At 38.2% G+C, this 20,109-nt stretch overlaps 1 protein-coding gene across 1 annotated transcript in view; it reads right to left on the bottom strand.

The window, feature by feature from the left end:
* Positions 1-245: 245 nt before the first annotated feature.
* Positions 246-20,109, bottom strand: part of LOC115732668 (disease resistance protein RUN1-like) — a 525,447-nt gene continuing 505,583 nt past the window's right edge. Inside the window, exons 3-5 of the mRNA XM_048275581.1 lie at positions 18,050-18,319; positions 1,615-1,773; positions 246-689 (exon numbers count right to left, since the gene is read on the bottom strand). Coding sequence (XP_048131538.1) covers positions 246-689; positions 1,615-1,773; positions 18,050-18,319 — 873 coding nt within the window. The remainder of the gene's footprint in view (positions 690-1,614; positions 1,774-18,049; positions 18,320-20,109) is intronic.

Here is a 20,109-nt window from a genome sequence, read left to right on the forward strand (position 1 = left end):
CCTCGAGCAACAATAAGTTCTTCATTTCTCTTTATGCCATTTGACTTTGTTCCTCAACGCTCATTTGACAATCTTGCAAGCGTTCCTGTAGATCTGTTTCGATGGAATTGTCTTCATACATAAGTGAACTCTCGGCTTTTGAATATGTTGATCGAGGGAACAACCTCGCAGAGTATACGTGGATCCATTAGCCCGTTTCTGCAAATCTCATTGTGCAAATGGTTTTCCAGTGGCTCGCATATTATTCATAATCCCCATGCTAACACATATCCTCCCACCGTAAGGCTAAGTTGTGCATACCTCCCAGCAATTTGGCCAAAATCTACTTCTCCCCATAGATTATCCAGAGTGAAATACTGGATATAGATATGACACCTAGTCAATAAATGGAATCGTTCTTGCTTGAAACCCCGCTGTTTGCCATTAACATGTCGTTCAATGCTCAAAAAGGCTTCCTCTTCCAAATAATGTCTAAGGACAACAACACAAAGAGCCAATCCAAGAAACTTCTTATACAAGCCTTCTGAAACCGTGAACGATATGGAACGCCTTTCAACAGGGCCATAGTCTCCAATCAGCATCCTGTCTGGCACCTGGCTATCAATAGGGAGGAGTGGCACCTTGCTATCAACAGTCAAGATCCACTCTGGCATCTTACTTCCGGAGAAACGAAAAGAGCAATGAGGACGCTTGTGTCATGAAGAAGATAGACCATTAGAAAGTAACCAAGTTTTTATTCGTACCCAGACAAAAGAAAGAATTCAATTTGAGTTTAGAAAGTAATCCTAGAGAATTCCACTTCCTACTACATGCATCTGCGTGCAGAATCCCTTAGTATTTGTTTGCTTTTCTTAAGCCTCCGATCTTCCATTTTCTTAAGTTTTCCAGCTCCATTACACACCGGATTCAAATATATACTCCACATCGATGTACTTGAGAGAGAGAGAATCTAACCTTCGTACGTGATGAAATACGAGGTCAACCCACTGACAAAATGATGAAATGAAATTAAACGTCTAGTATTTCCCACAGAGAAGCAATTTTTTGCCCGGAGCCACTTCAAAGATGTTGGAAGCTTGGGAAGCTCTTGTAATTGCTCGCAGCCTGAAACTCTCAATACGGATAAATGATAACGCTTATGGATGGATGAAGGAAAGCTAGTAATATCGGTACTAGACAGATCTAGTTCTTCTAAAAGGGGACAACGGGAAAGGTTTTCAAGAAACTCTACTTCGTGCAGAGAAGACCTCTCAAGGTTTAATACGCGTAAAGTTGGAAGTTCGGTCTCCATGCGCGGACCAGCTGAATCGTCATACTTTGAAAACGTTTCTAACCCGCTGGAATTTCAAACGTTTAAATGCTAGACGGGAGATATGAAAGGTCTTTGCAATAGCTTAAATCTAGTGTCTCCAAAGAGATAAGATTTTCTATTGTTTTAGGAAGTTGTGTAATAGGATTCTGTCGTAAATTTAGCTCTTTCAGACTAGCAAGTTTATTTGGAATACAAGGGAACCTTAAAATGTTGCAACAAGCAAGACGGAGAGCTTGGAGATTTTTTGACTTGAGCACTTCTGGAAAGTCTATAAGTCCATAGCACCTGTCTAAATCCAAAACCTGGAACTTGGCATGATTTGCAATCGACTCGCCTGCTTTTCCCAAGTTTTTACAATGCTTGAGATCCAATTCCTCGAAATTTGAAGAACATGAGAGGTCGGGCATACGAACCATTGACTCACATTCACTGAAATTAAGGTACTTCAATTGCTGGAAGTCCTACAAAAACAACGAAATCAACTCTTGATAAACATTCTGAAAGGTCAAAAGGGAGTGTTTGTATGATGTTATTGCCACTTCTAAGGAGTTTCATCCTTAGGTCTCAACACTCTTCATGGGGAAGGAAGTAGAGAGAATCGTTAGATTAGGCAACCTGGAATGTACTATTCAGGGTTATGACTAAATTTCTTAGCCTATTAATTAACTTTTCATTCGGAGTTACTATAAACTGAATTTTTTAGAATTACACATTGCACACAATATCCATACCCATTGATGGAATCAAGTTGTGCATTTGTAGTCACTATTCAGGGTTATTAGCAAACTTTTGATTGTATTCGCAACTCTTACTACGTCATATGAAAGAACATTGCAAACATCATCATACAGCCATAATCTACTGCGTCTCCCGAGATCATGACATTCTTGCTTCACAATATCCGTACCCATTGATTGAATCAAGTTGTGCATTTGTAGTATTCCAGACTTAACTCTTATCAAGGACCCCTAAAAAAGAGCATGTAATCCTAATGTTGCCTAAAAATCGCAACTTTCAATAACTTTATTAATGTGCTCAATTTTCCACCCTTTAAAAAAGCAGGCAATGTGGAGAAAAATCTCTTTATGATCTTTATCGAGTCCGTCATAACTTATTTTGAGCACATCATTAATGTTTTTGTCAGGAAACCTAGAAAGCCTTTCTAGTGTGCCTTCCCATTCTCGTTCTCTCCTATTGCGTAAGAAGGAATTGTGCGCCTCAAGTGCTAAAGGAAGGCCTTTAGCATGATTTAGAACACCATCCACTAGATCTATCCTGATTTGGTGTGTTGGAAAAGCATACTTACTAAGCAGCTCACAAGCTTCACCGTCATCCAGCGCTTGAACTTCATACACACACATGATCCCAACCTAGCTTGGGAATGAGCAAATGGCTATCTTTTGTATTAATGAGGATCCTACTCCCATTACCAAACCATTTGGCTTTTCCTGCTAAAGCATGTAACTGGTCCAGGTCATCCACATCATCAAGGATGATAGAAACTCGTTTGTGATGGAGTCTCCGTGGTATTAGATTATTACCTTCCGCGACATTGGACAACCTAATCTTTCTTGCAATAATAATGTATCCTTTAGTAACTGTTCTTGCAAAGTAACTAAACCCTTGCAATCTTTTGAAGTTTCTCGAACATTTGCTAGAAAACTTGAACCCTCAAATTCTCCAAAAATATCATTATAAATGACTTTTTATAAAGTTGTCTTTCCAATGCCTCCCTGTCCCCATAATCCCACCATGAGAACATCATCTTTAAACTCAAGGTTTAACATTGATTTCAACTCATCCACTTGGGAATTTATCCCAACCGGATGCTCAGCAACATGTAAAGTTGTTCAGGTTAGGAGAGTTGAGATCTTCTTCACAATTGCTTGTATAAGCACGGACTCATCTCTAACAAAAACAGAAAAAAATTGTAATAATTTTAGCAATTGGAATAAGCAAATAACGAGCAATCACACCAACAATGACAAAGCACTGAATCGCATTTCCAGATAACTATAGCTAAAAAAAAAAAGAGAGAAGAAGAAGAAGTGGTAGTATTCCCACAGAGTAGAATTAGTACTCCGAGAGCTCCACACCGACCAAAACATGTAGGCATCTACGTAACGATTCATGTTGTTTTGATTAATACATCAACATTCACTAGTTTTTCTTTTTGACCGTAGTGCGTCATTTGAAAAACACGGTGCTTAAGTATGGACCAAGATATTTAATAGGTATGAACACACGGACTTATATTCGTGGACTGGACCCTAGCTAATTAATTGATTGATTGATTTCTTTGTCGTTATAAAAAGGTGCTATGAAATCTGTGGTGACACCATGTGCAAAGATATTCGGTTTTGATACCAAGAATATTTCTTTAATGTTTTTTTTTTTTTGGGTCGAAAAGAATCTTTCTTTAGTCAAGAGCCACTTGTCTAGTGCTCTTTTAGTCTTTGTTGTGAAGAATCTTTTTATATTCGTACGCACATGTGATTTGGCTTGGATTTACTCCACCACCTCGTTTAACGTGGTCGTCCACAAGCCACTGGACCGACAAACTTTTGTGTATAAAAAATGAAGCAATGTTAGCCAACCAGAAATATAGGATAGGTGAATATTCATGAATTACACGGGCAGTATTTGACCCGTATTATACCATCGTTTGAACTTTGAACTACTTGATCATATACTAAAAGATATATTTCATATTGAAAATCGTCACACAAATCTTTTTTACTTATTTTTTTAATTCAAAGCTCTCTTAATAGAAAATATGACTCATGGCAGCAATCATGACTTGACTAGTTTTGTTGATATAGACAAGTTATAAGAATAAAAAAATCTTACATATATTGGTGCTTTGATCCTGATAGTGAAATGTTAATCAAAACAAAGCGTAACCCTTCGAGAAAACGAGGATTGCAATGCACGATTGCTCGATAGCCTTCATAAGTGCTAGGGATATTTGGTCTGCCTTCCTCAATTCCTCGCTATCAACAAAGGGTATATTCCATTCTAATATAAAGCTTTGTAAAGATGACTGAGAAAGTTCATGCACAGGTCCATATCTCCAAAATTCAAGAAGGACGCTGTAAATCCTTTTAAGTTTTGATGAAGAAGCCATTGGATGATGGAGTTCGACAATCTACAACAACTATCACATTAAGAATTGATATAGTGTTTTTTAGGTAGTTTGTTCACCACTTGATCTTCTTGTTGATTCATTCTTATACTACGAGGATAGAGATGCATGATTTTTTTTAGTACTTTGATAAATGGTGGGGCTTTAGGGTGATGGATTCTCGTGATCTAGTTCAGGGACTTGCTGATAAAAACAACTTTGCTGGCTTCCTCTAATTTTACGTGCTTTGAACTTTTCATTTCCTCAAATTCTTAGGAAAAAGATTGGGAGAAAGGACCGTCATGCGGTGTTTGGGGAGAACCTTTGAATCTCTCTGTTTGCGAATGCTTTTCTTTGGTTCAATTTAGGCTCTCATAAAAAATCACATACATATGCAGATCCTTGAAATGAAGGGAAAAATACCAAAAAAGATATAAACTTGTTGCATAGGTATCAATTCAATTCTAAACTTTTTAATTGGATTAATTTAATCATAAACCTTTTTTCATTGATGCCAATTTAGTCATCTCGGCCAATTTTGGTCGGAAATTACTGACGTGGACGCTGGCTATCCCACGTAGGACGGCCGGCGCTAACATGAATATTTTTAATATTTTTTAATTATTTTATAAAATATTTTATAATTATTTTTTCCTTTTTCCTTTTTCCTTTTTCCTTTTTCCTTTTTTTATTTTTTCCTGAAACTTTGGATTGGCTAGCAACCCTCGTCGGGCCCCTGGTGTGGGCCGGCCAGCCCTATTGAAAACCTACCTATTAAGGCGAAGTCATGTACCAGAGTTCTATAAAACAGAGAACAACATGAACCAAGTTGATTTTATCATTGCGAAGACCCATTATTTTAAGGCCATGTTTTTTTGGATGTGATGAGTTTCCAAAGAGCACTAATTATATCAGAGGCTTGAAAAACTTGTTGTCTGATCAGTCTCTTTATGTCGTGCTCTGCACTTTTGACTTTCCTCTGATTTTTAAGAAAATGATTGGTTGAAACTTGAAAGGATCGTCATGCGGTGTTTAGAGAGCATCCATTTACCTAATTCAATTATACTGTCGTTTCAATATGGCTTAGCGTTTGGTTTATTTTAAGTTCTCATTAAAAGTGCCACTTAACTTATATTCTAGAGATATAGGTCACTAACAAAAACAGTTTGAATCATGAACGCAGTAGTTGGTAATTCTACCGTTGGTAAAAAATATAAATTAAAGTCGGTAAACTATAAAAGCATTGTTTTTTTACCGGAGATACGGCAAGTAGGTAACTAACAAAACAAATAAATGTTGGAAACTAACTCAAATAAGAGTTGGAATGCTCAACTAGCTAATCTAGGGAAAGGTTGATAATCACTCTAAGTGAGATTGATAACTTCTAAAAGGAATTAGTGCACCAAAAGTCTTAAAACTTGTCAAGAAAATGCAATCGAGTCCTACAACTTTCAAATAGTTCAATCAATTAAGAAATTTTATCAAATCGATTCAATCAATTCTTGCGTGTAACTCCGTCCTATTTGACTATTGAAAAAAATCGATATGTTTTTTATTATTAGAAATAAACGAGCCGACAATTATTTGTTTTCGTGAGTAAATGTTAGATGCTTTCAAAGCTATCACGTGATCGACCACCCAAGTAATCATTCTATACTAAGTGCTATTAACTTTTCACTTTCCTCTAAAGCAAAATGTTTTTATGAAAATTTTTGCAGCACCTAAGAATCTCTCTTTTTGCGCATGCATTTCCCTTCTGCAATTACTCTGTCGCTTCAATCTGGTATGGGACATCTTTGTTTTAATCATGGCACTTAATGGATGAATTATCTTTTCCATTAAAAAAAATGGCCGGGTAGTTTGGACAATTTTAAGCTCTCATTGAGAGAGCCATGTGCCACTCCCTAGTCCAATGTCGTGGCAATTATTTTAGGATCAAATAATTAAGATATTATCAAATGAAAATGCATGTAGTAAACCAAACATGAATCGTAGAAGTTGAAGCCATTCATATTGAGCCAACTTTTTTGAACCGTCGAAAGTCAATTTTGTTTACGTACTAAGTTCGGGAAAAATAACAAAAAAGTCCTAAACCTATTGCATATTGATGCTAATCTAGTCTTAAACCTTTCAATTGGACCAATTTACTCTTATACCTTTTTGCATTGGTACTAATTTAGTCTATCCGGCCAATTTTGGCCATAAATCATTGACATGGACATTAGCGATGCCGTAGGACGGTCGGCGCTGACATTCATATTTTTTAATATTATTATTTTAGGACTAGTACAAAAATGTTAGGGCTAAATTGGTCCAATTGAAAAGTTTAGGACTGTATTGATACCAATATAATAGGTTTATGACTTTTTTAGTACTTTTCCCCCACTAAGTTCGCCCAATAATCTATTCAATAGATAACTGTACCACTAACGCATATTTCATGCATTTCCAATCTAAACCTATCTTAGTCTAAAAAGAAATTAAGGTGGGATAAGTAAAAAGCCAATGTAATGAAAGGATAAGTTATTCTAAGTGCGTTAAAAGAATATCTACAACTCGTTGGGTATTGTTAAAAAAAAAAAAACCAATACAACGGCTCCGTTTGTTTCACAGAAAATGAGGTGCTTCTGGAAAATGTTTTCTAGGAAGTCTTTTTCTAAGAAAATAACAATATTTTCTGGTGTTTGGCCGAAAGTTGAAAACGAATTGAAAAATGTTTCCCGTCGTTTGGTATGGAAAATCAATTTCTATGACACATAATTTTTTTATTTTTTTATTATTTTTTTACTTTTTTTCATTTTTTCGATTTTTTTGCTAAATTTTTTTGATTGTTTTTTTAAGGGAAGTGGAAGGTGTGAGCGCACTCCGCCATGAAAATGGCGGTCCCCTGCCCTATTTCCATGCTCTGCAAGCAAATTTCGCATCTCGTCTGCAACAACAGCAATGGATTTGAGAAATTGAAAAGTGTCGGGGCCGTTGTTCGGGTGCTCGCCGCTGCCACTCCTCTTCGGAGCAGTCTTGCACCGGTGCCTCGGGCCGCCGGGCTCGAACGAGGCGGGCGAGGCCGCAGAGGTCCGACAAGACAGGAGGGGGCTTGGCTGGGGCCGAGACGGGGAGCGTGGGGGGGAGGGATTGGAGAAGAACCCGAATTTGGAGGAGATTCTGGGGCTATTGCCGGTGCTGTCGCCATGGTTGATCCTCGGGAGCTTGCGGGAGAAGGTCTTGGCATCGTCGTCATCTTAAGGGATGGAGGTGCAGAACGCTCTTCTCCAACCAAGAACTATTGTTCGTCCTTGTAATCGCTTCGTTTTGGGAGCCGGGGGGGGAGGAGGAGGAAAGAGAACGAGAGAGAGAACATGGATGGAGGAGAGAGAATGAGAGAGAATAGGGATGAAGAGAGAGAACGTGGACTGAAGAGAGAGGATAGGGATGAGGAGAGAGTTTCTCTTCAATGTCAGAAACTTACGTGGCCACAGGGCTAAGATGGAGGGGGAAAATGATTTCCATTTATCAAGACGTGGAAATCATTTTCCTTAGTTTTAGAAGGTTTTTTCTGTTGATTAGAAAATATTTTTTGTTGACCACTCATTTTCTACCTCTCAAATATCGAATATTGGGGAAAATATTTTCTAGAAAAATATTTTCTGTGAAACAAACGGAGCCAAAGTCGGGAAAAGAATATACGAAGCCTCGTTTTTAAGCCTTGAGACATGAGCCCGGGGAAGCTTGCTATTTGGGACTAAAGCCTATCCTAAATGGGAAATATCGACCATCAAAACCGAAGTACAAGAAATTCTGTCACATTTTCTTATCTGAAGTCAGATTGTCAATTCTGATCATTTGGGCCGGTCCATCAACGTTTTCGTCTTTCGATTGTCGTCCCCAGTTATCACTTTTTTTCTTCTGGTTTGTTCTTCTCCTTTTTTTTTTTTTTTTTTGGTCTTCATTAGTTTAGTAAGGGAACCCAAAATTCGCTTTTTTTTAAAACCCATTATTAATTCTGCAACATGATACACCACAAACCCCTTGATTTCCCACGCTGCCGTTTTGGTACTACAATTTATGTACTACGTCACTAAATTCAACCTAATCAAGTGAGGATAAGAGATACTGCAAATAGAATGCATTTCTGTTTCGAGAATATCACAGCCTTTATAACCAAAGCCGCATACTTATCTTATTTTGAGAAACTCGTTTAATGCTAATGCAACCTACAATTAGATATTTCGCGGGTGAAAATGGCTCCATTTTCCAAGAGATACTCCTTGATCAGGAACTGAATTGGCTCTAAACTTGAGTTCGAACACGAGGTCTTCTATTCAATTCGTACTCCACGTAATCTCTTGAGGAAGTAATTTCCTATATATAAATTGACTAGCTCGAGTATGATGGCCGTTTTTTGTCCATCAGGAAAATGGATTCACTCTCTTGTTTCATTGCTCCAGAATACCCATCCATCATAAAAAGTTTAAAGAATAAAAAATACCTCCATGCCTTTTCTATTGACAATCACTCTATTTGGATCATCTCACGAGCTTGAATGCTTATCGGACATAGTATACTCCTCCCACAATTCATCCACACACTGGCCAAGTAGGATCACTAAGAACGCAATTGGAGTTTGGATTCTCCATCATTCCACTAGAATCCGCCACCATCCGACGCCTCTTCCCATTGCAAAACGCCAGGAAATGCGCTGTCACGGCATACCCACTGTCCCAACTGGAACCGGACCTCTCAGCAGCCAATACTTTGATGGCCATCCAGCCTTCAACCGGACCCTCTCGTCGTACCCATGCACCCTTTCTTCTCTTCTTGTGAAGTCTTCGACAGACCTCCAACACCCTTGACACCAGATTTGGGGACAAGATCGGATCTGGATACGCTCTCGATGCTTTCTCAGACGCTTCTGACTTGGTCTTGGAGACCTTCAATCAGACCCATGGTGGAGGAAGAGGCTACTCCACGGTGCTGGCGATCATCGAGAGCTTTGTTGCAAAAGGATATCCCCCCACCATTGCAACCAACGATGGTAACCATTTCCCAGCAGACGCGGACTACCTCTAAACCTACGTTGGAGACGTGAAGGCCAATTTCATGTATGGCAATGGACAGGCAGTGATACTGCCCCCATAGGCCTTATCACAGGCATCGCCAACTATACCCGGTTGATAGCTGGATGACCATCAAAGAGCCAAGAGGGCTTGATTCGAGATGGGACGAGGGGTACGCAGTGACAGCATATTTCCTGGAGTTTTGCAGTGGAAAGAGGCGTGGGCTCATGTCGGACCTCAATGCGATGATGCAAAATTCGTACTCCGATGCGTTCTTCGTGATCCTACTTGGTCAGCCATCGGACGAACTGTGGGAGGAGTATGCGAAGTACTAGACCGTCGTCCCCACACCAGCATTAGCATCAAAGCATAGCGTACTGGCTTAATCAATCATGTGTCTAGGGGGTGGTTTTCCTTTTTTCTCATCTTTAATTTTTCAATAAAATGTTGAGGAAGTACCGATGCAGGAAAGATTATTAAGATTTCAATGTGCAGGAGCTTCTGTTTTCATTCCATCTTTGCATAGATCTCTCTATAGAAATAATTTCTCTCAGGTTTATAAAGCTGTCTGTGAATGCATATTTCTTCAAAATCTCAAAGGGGTCAAAAACAAAATTTCCAGTGATTTGCACCGATTAGCATTTCTTCAGTAGTCACCGATTAACTGGCAGGAATAAGAAAAAGGAACAATATAATCAGAATAAACCAAGAATCAGGGATGAAGAGCAAGGATGCTGTCAAACTTCATCTTGAAGACCTTTATTGTGTCCTCGTTGCCATTGACTACTATCATACAAGGAAATCTATAGCTATAGCTATACTCCTTCGCATCTAGCATGACCATCATATCCTACTGCCACAGCAACAAACATCGCCACACCGCCATAATCCGTGCTATTCCCTTTTAACAGGCCACTTGTATATCCACAAGTAACTGAATCATTCAATATGCAAAAGAGTTGCATCATAATGCCATTCATGATGTTCACGATGTTCACAAAAGTAAGAATCATAATCATAAGGTCTTACCTAGTTGAACAAAGCCATGACAGGATTGAACAGGAAGAACCAATGCCCGCAGATCTAATGAGAAGCCTGAATAACCCGTGACCCGTAAGGCTTTGGAGATGAAATACAAATATTAGCGTTCAGTATTTATCTATAATATTTAAACAAAGCATGGACTACACAATGTCATAAACAGAAAATGAACGGAAACGGAGGGGAAAATAATGATATTCAAGTTACAGGGTTCTATCAAGCAGACAAGGAAATCAACTTCATTTTATAATTGCATAGACAAACTATATCAAGGCCATCTTTTATGTATCTAATGAGTTGCCAAAGCATACTAATTATCTTAGAATCATGAAAGGTTAAGGTCTGATCGCTCTATTGAAATATATGCAACTGAAGAGCTCAAATTGGAGAATTGCTTGACCAAGAACCATATATGTTAGTAATTCACGATAAGGATCAAGAAGATACTTCTCTCAACGAGTCTAACCAATGGATTAGCTATTAAGATAATGCACTTCGTCTGTTCCTCAAACAAGGACACGTCTCATTTCCCAAATGGCAATCTGGCTAAGAATACCCAGTCTAGTGGAAAAAGCTACATTTGATAGACAAGGCATCTATGGCCAAAAGAAACGATTGGGCATCTCCTACTCATACCTTTTGTTACTGAGCAAATTCTACACCCATTCGTAGCTACCATTATATGGCTGAGCACCGCTCCACTGAATCAACTACACTAAGGGTGCTTTTGATCTATTACCGCAAGAGAAGCAAGAAAAAAGTTTGGAAACATTACTAAATCACGGAAACACATGAAAGGGGGAACAAAGATGAAATTTCTGTGGAAGACACGCAATATTTCTGATTATTCTGCATTTTCACCTAGCTCGTCAGCTTGAAACCCAAAAAAGATTCTTTTTGCAAAACATGTCCAAATATCATGCAAGAGATGATTTACCAGACTCACTAACAAAGCACTTTGCAAAAGAAGGTACCATCTAAGCAAAAACAAGTTCACCGATAAAGGCATATGCTTAATTTAGGAATTTTGCATTTAGGTCCTAAGAATTTCGACTTTAAGAAATGTCTGTACTACAGAAAACAGATTTTCAGGCAAGCAAATTATTTCTGAAGTGTACCATTTAAATCAATTGACATTAACTAAGCCATGCGCCATGACTTAAACCTAGTATCCTTGGAGAACAAACAACATGCTGCAAACAGGGCATACTTTGAGGCTTTAATATGGATGGGAAAGTTCTCTCATAGAGTGATTGGCACCGGTGATCTGATTGAGAGAAGATTTATGGATGACTTGTATACTAATACTGGCTAGGATGGGTTTCAATCAGCTACATCTTCCAAACATTGCATATAAACCATGCTCACCATTTGAGAAGTAAAAAAAAAAAAAAAAACATGCTCACCATTATAACAACAGTCTCATTCTCTCTATCATGACAATATCCAATCATTAGGGCTAGTTTTTAGGCTTCACAAGGTGGAAATTGAGCAAGGTGGTCCTTTATATGCAAAATGTGTCCTCTTGCTTGATGTCGTATTCAGAGAGGCAATGAGCTAGTTCATATTTCCCCCAATACTTTTGACTTATAAGCAGATTATTAAGAGCAGCATACTTGAGCTTCTTCCTTTAAAACTAATAATTTGACAGAGAAGACATTTTCTGTAATCTAGATTAGCTACTCTATGCACTCCAATTACAATGAAACAGATACTATTTCACTAAGTTTTTAAATTTTATGTCGACACAGTCTGAGTAAAAAATTGATGAGCTCTAAACAAGCTTTAGGAAACATGAAATGTTGGATCATCGCAGCGTTAGACAGATGAAAAATCATACTGGAAACACATGCCCAACACCACAATTTAGCAAGCACATTCCCTCATGTATGCAAGAAGGGACAATTGCAACTAATAAACAAGAAAAGAGATTTTCTATAGAGTACATTGCCCATGGCATAACAGAAAGCATAATCTCCTCATAGTTCATATAACATATTTCCATGAAGATGCGATATATGATGCTATATTTACTGTTTTAAAAACATTAAAGACATCAAAGAATCTCGCTGGAGTGAAAAAAGGCAAGGAAGAAGAGATGAAGAAAAGGGGGGGGAAAGGAAAGAACAAACTAAGGTTACCTTAACTAGTAGTACTTGCCAAAACTGTGAACTTTCTAGGGCCAATAGAAAATAAGCAAATGTCCAACAAATCACGTTGAATTTAAAAATAAAGGGAAAGAAAGCAGGAAAGAAAGAAATGATATAAACTTTGACTTGTTGAGACTTATGGAAACTCGAGTTTCTTCAATTTAGACTTGGAAAAGGTGGAAAATTAGTTCCATAAACCTCCATTTAATTTCATGGATATGCGTTGCAATATTGAAAATGCCACAACAAACAGAATTACTAGGAAACCACATCCATCATTGATCAACATAGGGAGTCATAAACCTCCAGTAAGCTTTTTTTGTCAACTGACATTTGCCACAATTTCGAAATGGGGCTAAGTAGATACGAAATCAGCAACAAAAGCAAGTTCAGAAACTGACCTGTTGCATGCCTCAGAGCTACTTGAATGCAACGATAGTATTGAGCCACAGCCCTCCAAATATGAATAAACATATTTTATGAAAGTTTAGTGCTATTTCAGTATGACCAACAGAAAGGGAACACTCTGAAAACTTCTCTGCAACTTTTGCAGACGAAAATCCAGTCCGTCGCCACTGTTCAAGAAGAACAGCAAGAGCTTCCATCTCTGCTTGTCTTGTTGCCTAGGAAACCGCAAGGAGAAAAATAAAGAAAGCATATGAAATTTTGGAGCTTTGTCAGAGAGAAAGCTGCTCTTAGTGTAGTTTCAACATAAATTTAGGAAATGCCGTTCATGAAATGTGTTTTTTTTTTTTTTTTTGGTAAGGATCATGAAATGTGTTTTCTCCTTCACATTTATCTTTTTTTTTTATTCTTGCTTAATATTTAAGTCCAATAGTTTATCTTTGGATGGGATCGTCTCTTAGTGCCGTTTCCTTCTTCCTCTTATTGTTGAGAGCATTTGTAGTGCTAATAAAAATAGTTAACAAAAGAAAATAATGACAACACAATATAACTCGTCTTCTACCTCTTCAAATCACCTCTTTCGTATCTGCTCCATGTTGATTATACTTTTAAGGCTTGATCGTGTTCATCCTTTGCACCGTATGCAGACTAAGTCACGGAGATTAGAGTGCATAAGTTGTAACCTAGGACATGATTGTCGTGAAAGCCAACTGCATTAGATCATGAGTTGTATTGGAAGAATCGCCGTCTTTAAGACAGAATCATCGATACACCTTATCCGGAAATTTCACGTCTTTCTTCAAATGCCCACAACACTGAGAATCTACGAGAGGATCTTATGTGTGAAGCATGACAATTCTCTTTGCTCCTCACTATTAGGTATTCGATCTAATTTCTAGTACTCAAGCATTATATTCCTTCAAATTTTCTGTCAAATTGCAGTTATCCTCCCTGCACTTGAGATTTTGCAAAGTCTCTTAACTCGCTTCCACGACTTCAGAATTTACATATCTTGCTACAAATTTTCAATCAAGAGAGGAGAAGCCAACATAACAACTCGCTTTCATGTAATGTAAAGCAATAAATACGTACGCAGAATAATCTATGAAATTATAATCTGTTTAGGCAATCTGGTTCTCGTTAACATATTCAAGCATACAACACGGCACAATCTATGAGAACTGAACATCCTGGTCCAGCAGCTTGCAACAGCTTTATTTCTTTCCAAAAACCAAATTATCATTCCTCTACTCTCTCTGTCTCTCCTCATTAAAGCTTTTCCTTTGACTGTTCTCGGTCCGAAATTCAGACAGAGCACAATGGCACATGAGAAACGTGAAACATTGTACATAGTAAAGCAGGATTCTTGCTATTGTTAGCAGTAGTAATATTTTATGAAACAATAATGGGAACAAAACCATTTACAGCCCAATAATGCATAGAAAGTTGCACTTTTTAACAGATTTGTTCAGATATACTATTTTATCATACAAGATATACTTAAGGCAGAAACACAAAAAAGATCAACACTAACTACGAGTGGTTAATGTGAGGATATCAATTCAGAACAACACCACAGTGCTGTTCCCTGAAATTCAAAGAAAAGGGTGGAGAAGCAATGATAGACATACATTCTGTCTCATTAGTCCTGTTTGTTCCTGGCGCAATAAGGTGCCCTTCCTCAACAATCACACAGCTGTTCAATCAAAGTATAATAAGATAAAATACAGTGTGAAATCATTTACTAATTAGGACTGACAATACTAATCATGTCAATTAGAAAATAAAGTAACGTATCTGAAAAGCACCTGGTTATTGAAAATAAGTTCCTTCCTTAACTGGAACTTCATGGCTGTCCCACGCAAGCTTTGCCTTGTATAAGAAAAGCAAATAGGTCTTGTTACTTGTTTGGACTTAGGAGAACCAAAATATAAGAGTCAGAATTCTCTCATACGTGCACTCAGGCAATTCAAGGGGAAATCAGCATCAAGTACCAGCAGTAGAAATATTTCGGTATCAATAGGCATTTACTAATTGAAAGAATCCATGTCTCATAGCTATATGATCAAGATGTTGCAGGTCCTGTATAGTATACATAGAATGAATCCATGTATCGTGATTCTTTTCTTTTTCCTATCCACAGTCCAAAGGGCGAGAGAAAATAACCACCTGAACAGTTACCTACGGGCACAAGCCAATGCTCATGTTACTGTCATGCCCCAAGTAGAATTGGTTTCATTTCTCCCTAGTTGCCAAAGTGTGAAAAATGGTAAAATTGACTCTGACAGTCGAGCAACACTTGGTGGTGGCTTGCGATCTCCCTGCATCTTCTTCATTCCTCTATAGTTTTGCCTCTTCAAGCGCCCGACAAAACTCAGCGACGGAGTCCTATGCCAAGAATCGAAGTTTCTCAAAATTCAATTGTCCTGTCAAATCGGTCACCAGCTGCACATCTTTATGATTGATAGCTACATACCACATATCCTAGACACACCAAATGCACCCCCAAATCTCTCTCTCTCTCTCTCTCTGAAGAAATGCTATACCTTCTAGAGATTGTCACTGATTTTGCAGCGTGTAACGTTGATTACCAATGAATTCCCTACCGAGCATCCACAGACTAAACTTATGAAGAAACACTAATTCAACGCCGCTCGAACAAATTCAACAACACATTCTTCGAGTTCCCGCGCAATTGCAGAGCCAAATGTTATCGAATCCAAAATCTAGCTCAAGTATCACATGAACTAATACAATTCGGATGTGCCAGGCTTTACCTGATCTGTAGCATGCTGAAGGAAGCCCAAAACCTCGGGAGAGAATGGTTCAAACGAAGGGTACGTTATCAGTTCCCATGGATTCGGATGGCGGTGGTGGTCTGTCGCCTCCGCTTGCCATTGCCACCACTTCAGTGGTAACTCTATTTCAGGAAGTTTGCTTGCCTGCCTCCGTCGCCGTTGGTTTGCTGGTAACTCTATTTCAGGAAGTTCGCTTGCCCGCCTCCGTCGCCATCGGTTCGCTGGTAACTCTATTTCAGGAAGACGAGCTTCTTCTGTTCGTCGCCTCAATTGGAAGGTAGAGCTTGGTGGCGTCGGATGGAAGAGGAGCGATCGTGATGCTGAAAGTGGCGTCGGTGGAAGCTTGGGAATCTCTCGTAATCGACGGCGTTTCGATCTTGCAGCATTCAGTGGGGACAAAATAGCCTGCTTTTTGAGGGATGCAGGAGTGGTACCGATAGCTCTCCCATTCAGATGTAAACGTATCGAACGGGGAAAGCGGGAAAGATTCTGCAGAACATCTATTTGGCATTGATGACTTCCCTCGAGGTATAAATGTTGTAAATTTGAAAGTCTGGTCTTCATGCATGGATCAGCTGAATCCTCTTGCTCTGGAAACCCAACTAAATTTGTGCAACCCTCAAGTCCGATTACACTAAGATTTTCTAACTTGTAAATGCTAGATGGAAGACTTACCAAGCTTTGGCAATCATTTAGATTGATTGAATCCAAAGAGACGAGATTTTCTATTGATTCGGGAAGTTCTTTAATAGCAGTGCCATGTAAACTAAGTCTTGTCAGGCCTTCAAGTTTATGTGGAATATCAGGGAACCTTTCCAACTTTCTGCAATCAAAAAGACTGAGATGTTGAAGTTTTTTCGACTTGAGCTCCTTTGGTAAATTACGAAGTTCATAGCAAAACGCTAGGTTCAACCGCCGTAAATTGTCATGATCTGCAATCGACTCGTGCGCCTCTACCAAGTTTATGCAGCTAGAGAGATACAATTCCTCAAGATTTGGAGTACATGAGATGTCGGGCATACGAACCAGTGAGGTGCAGTAGCTAAAATTTATGTACTTTAACTGTCGGAATTCCTGCACAAACGGCGAAACTAACTTATCATTGAAAGTTACTATAAACCGATATTTTGAGAATTAGAATTATATTGTGAAATTAGTCAACACTTACAAACTTTATCAGTGATTACAAATCTATTCATTTATTGGATGAGAGATTGAAAATTAGAGATGACAAAACAAAATGCTGATGAATATTGATTTAATATAAGCCACGTGTCATGCTATGTGGTAATAACAAAAGCCAAGTGTCGCGCGGCATGTGAATTAAGCCACATGCCAATCACAAAAGCAAAGTGAATGTCACGTGGCGAGCACCGGAGTAAACATTTTATGTATAATCAGTTAATGTTAAAAAAAAAAAATGCATTCTATCGCAATGAACTTTTCCCAAAAATTAAGGAACTTTATTTATTTTTTTTTTAACTCATGCAAAGACAATGAAATCAACTTTGAAAAACATTATGAACAAAAATGAATGATAACATTCTGTTCAAAATCTGGCTCTCCCTTTACATTAAGAGACTATGTGTAAAATAAACATTACCAACAGATTTGTTCGTCATATTTTTTTCTCATTATATCATATTATTAGGCAATTTTTCTGTAAAATTAAAAGGGTTATATGTAAACAGCCGACACAATCAGAGTGAAGTTACACAGCTTAGACTAGTACATTTGCATATGCAAGCTCTATCCATATTACGATATACAGAAAGATGGACATCCCACTTTTAAGGAATTTGAAACTTCTTTTATTCCTTCCATCAATTATACGCATCACATATTTTACATATACTATCCTCGTGGATAGAAACCTGAACTAAGTTGTTCCTTTTATTTCAATATCATGATTTGAATTTTCTCTTCCTGCAATGACCTTCATAATAAATTTTCAAACCTTGAAATGTCTCTCTTCTACATATATTTACAACATTTCTATGTGCTGTCAAATCTTTTTCTAATAAAGTTGTTTATGCTTAATTTTTCAAATGCCAATTTTTCTGCGAGTACTTTGGATCATTTTGAAAGAAAACAGAGAAGTAGTTTCTAAATCATAGGAACACCACTCCTTTATAATAAAAATGTCTACGTAGGTAAGTGCTCACCTCCAATGGTTTTGGAATAAATGTCATCCTGCCTCCGGGCATTTCAAGTCGCACTAATTTCTTTGGACCACAAGAAAATTCTGGATACCAGGGAGCATCGGGCCATTCAATCCATCTTACCTCGTTAGGAAGACATATAGGACTTTGGAAAGAAACATTGTGCAAGATGAGCAATCTCAACCTTCTCATTTTTGTAAAAGCATCTGGACCGGCACATATCTTTATCCGCACAGATGGCTCCAACACAATGGCTTTTACATCACAATTTCCCTTCATATACAAGACTGTTTAGGTTATGCATGTTCAGTAATTTGAGTAAAAAAAATGAGAATCGGAGTTTTGAGCTTATGTGCAAGTCTTACCGTATCGCATGACAAAACATCAAGAACATCCTCATATAGCCATAGTCTGCTACGTCTCTCGAGATCATTGGATTCTTGGTTCACGATATCTTTACCCATCATTTGAATCAAGTCATGCACTTGTATGTTTCCGGACTCAGTTCTTATCAAGGACCTCTCAGTGAGAATTTGTAATCCTATCACTGCCTTAAGATCACAACTGTCGAGAACTTTCATAATGTGCCCAATTTCCCACCCCGTTAAAGAAGGTGCAATGTGGAGAAAAATCTCTTTCTCATTTGCCTCTAGGCCATCATAACTAATTTTGAGCACATCATTGATGTCTTTCTTAGGAGTTCCATGAAGGTTGTCTAGCGCACTTTCCCATTCATCTTCTCTCCTACCACATAAGAAGGAACCCAACACCTCAAGTGCTAAAGGAATGCCTTTAGCATGATCCAGAGCACCATCCACTAGATCTGCCCTAATTTTTAATTTTTGGTGTGGAGGAAAGGCATGCTTACTAAGCAACTCATGCGCTTCAATGATATCCAGTGCTTTAACTTCATACACGTGATCTTTATCTATCCTGGGAGTCAACAAATGGCTATCTCTAGTAGTAACAAGGATCCTACTCCCATTACCAAACCAATTGGTTTTTCCCCGCTAAAGCACGAATCGATTTAAGTGATCCACATCATCAAGGATGACAAGAACTTTTTTATGACCAAGTCTCTGTTGTATTAGATTAATACCTCCGGCAACATTGGACACTGCTAATCTTTCTTTAGGTAATAATATATCGTTTAGTAACTTTTCTTGCAAAGTAACTAAACCATTGCGATCATTTGAATTTTCTCGAACATCCGCCAGAAAACTCGAACCTTCAAATTGTCTGAAAATATTATTATAGATGGCTTTCCCTAAAGTTGTCTTTCCTATGCCTCCCTGTCCCCATAATCCCACCATGAGAACATCATCTTTAGAATCGAGGTTCAACATCGATTTCAGCTTAACCACTTGCGAATCTATCCCAACCGGATGCTCAGCAACATGTAAAAGTGTTCGGCCTAGGTGAGTTGAGATCTCCCTCACAATTTCTTGTATAAGCTTTGACTCATCATCTCTAACAAAAACAGAAAAAAGAAGTTGTAGCACCGTTTTAGCAATCGAAGATAAGTAACTAACGAGCAATCACCAGCCGGCAATGACAGAGCAATGCATCTCATTTTCAGATGATTATAGCCAAAACAAAATGTATTCCAACCGTGTCAAATTTGGAATCCTAGGGCTCCACACCAATCAAAGCATGCGTCTATCTACTTAAGTTATTCATTTTCCTTTGCTTTAGACATGAAGATTCACTTATTTTTCTGTTTGGCTGTCATGTGATTTACTTGTAAATTTAGTCAAAAAGAGCCATTTAGGACTTTGAACGGTGGTTAAGATTTGGCTTCCAAGACTATTAAATTTCCCGAAGCCCGATGCTTTATATGGCCTGCACACACTAGTTATCCTCTATGAAACATTGCGAACTTTTTTATTCCTTCCAAACAAATAGGGTAAGTGCAAGAACACTACTTAACATTTTGTCCATTTGGGAATCAAGTTTTAACATTTTATTTTGATGAAATGAGGCCGTAAAATTTTCAGCCGATAAAGTGCTAGTGTCAAAATTTTATTATTGAAAAAGCCACGTGTCTGTTGATAGCCACATAA

The sequence above is a fragment of the Rhodamnia argentea genome, chromosome 3 (genome assembly GCF_020921035.1).
Source record: "Rhodamnia argentea isolate NSW1041297 chromosome 3, ASM2092103v1, whole genome shotgun sequence".
Taxonomy (NCBI): domain Eukaryota; kingdom Viridiplantae; phylum Streptophyta; class Magnoliopsida; order Myrtales; family Myrtaceae; genus Rhodamnia; species Rhodamnia argentea.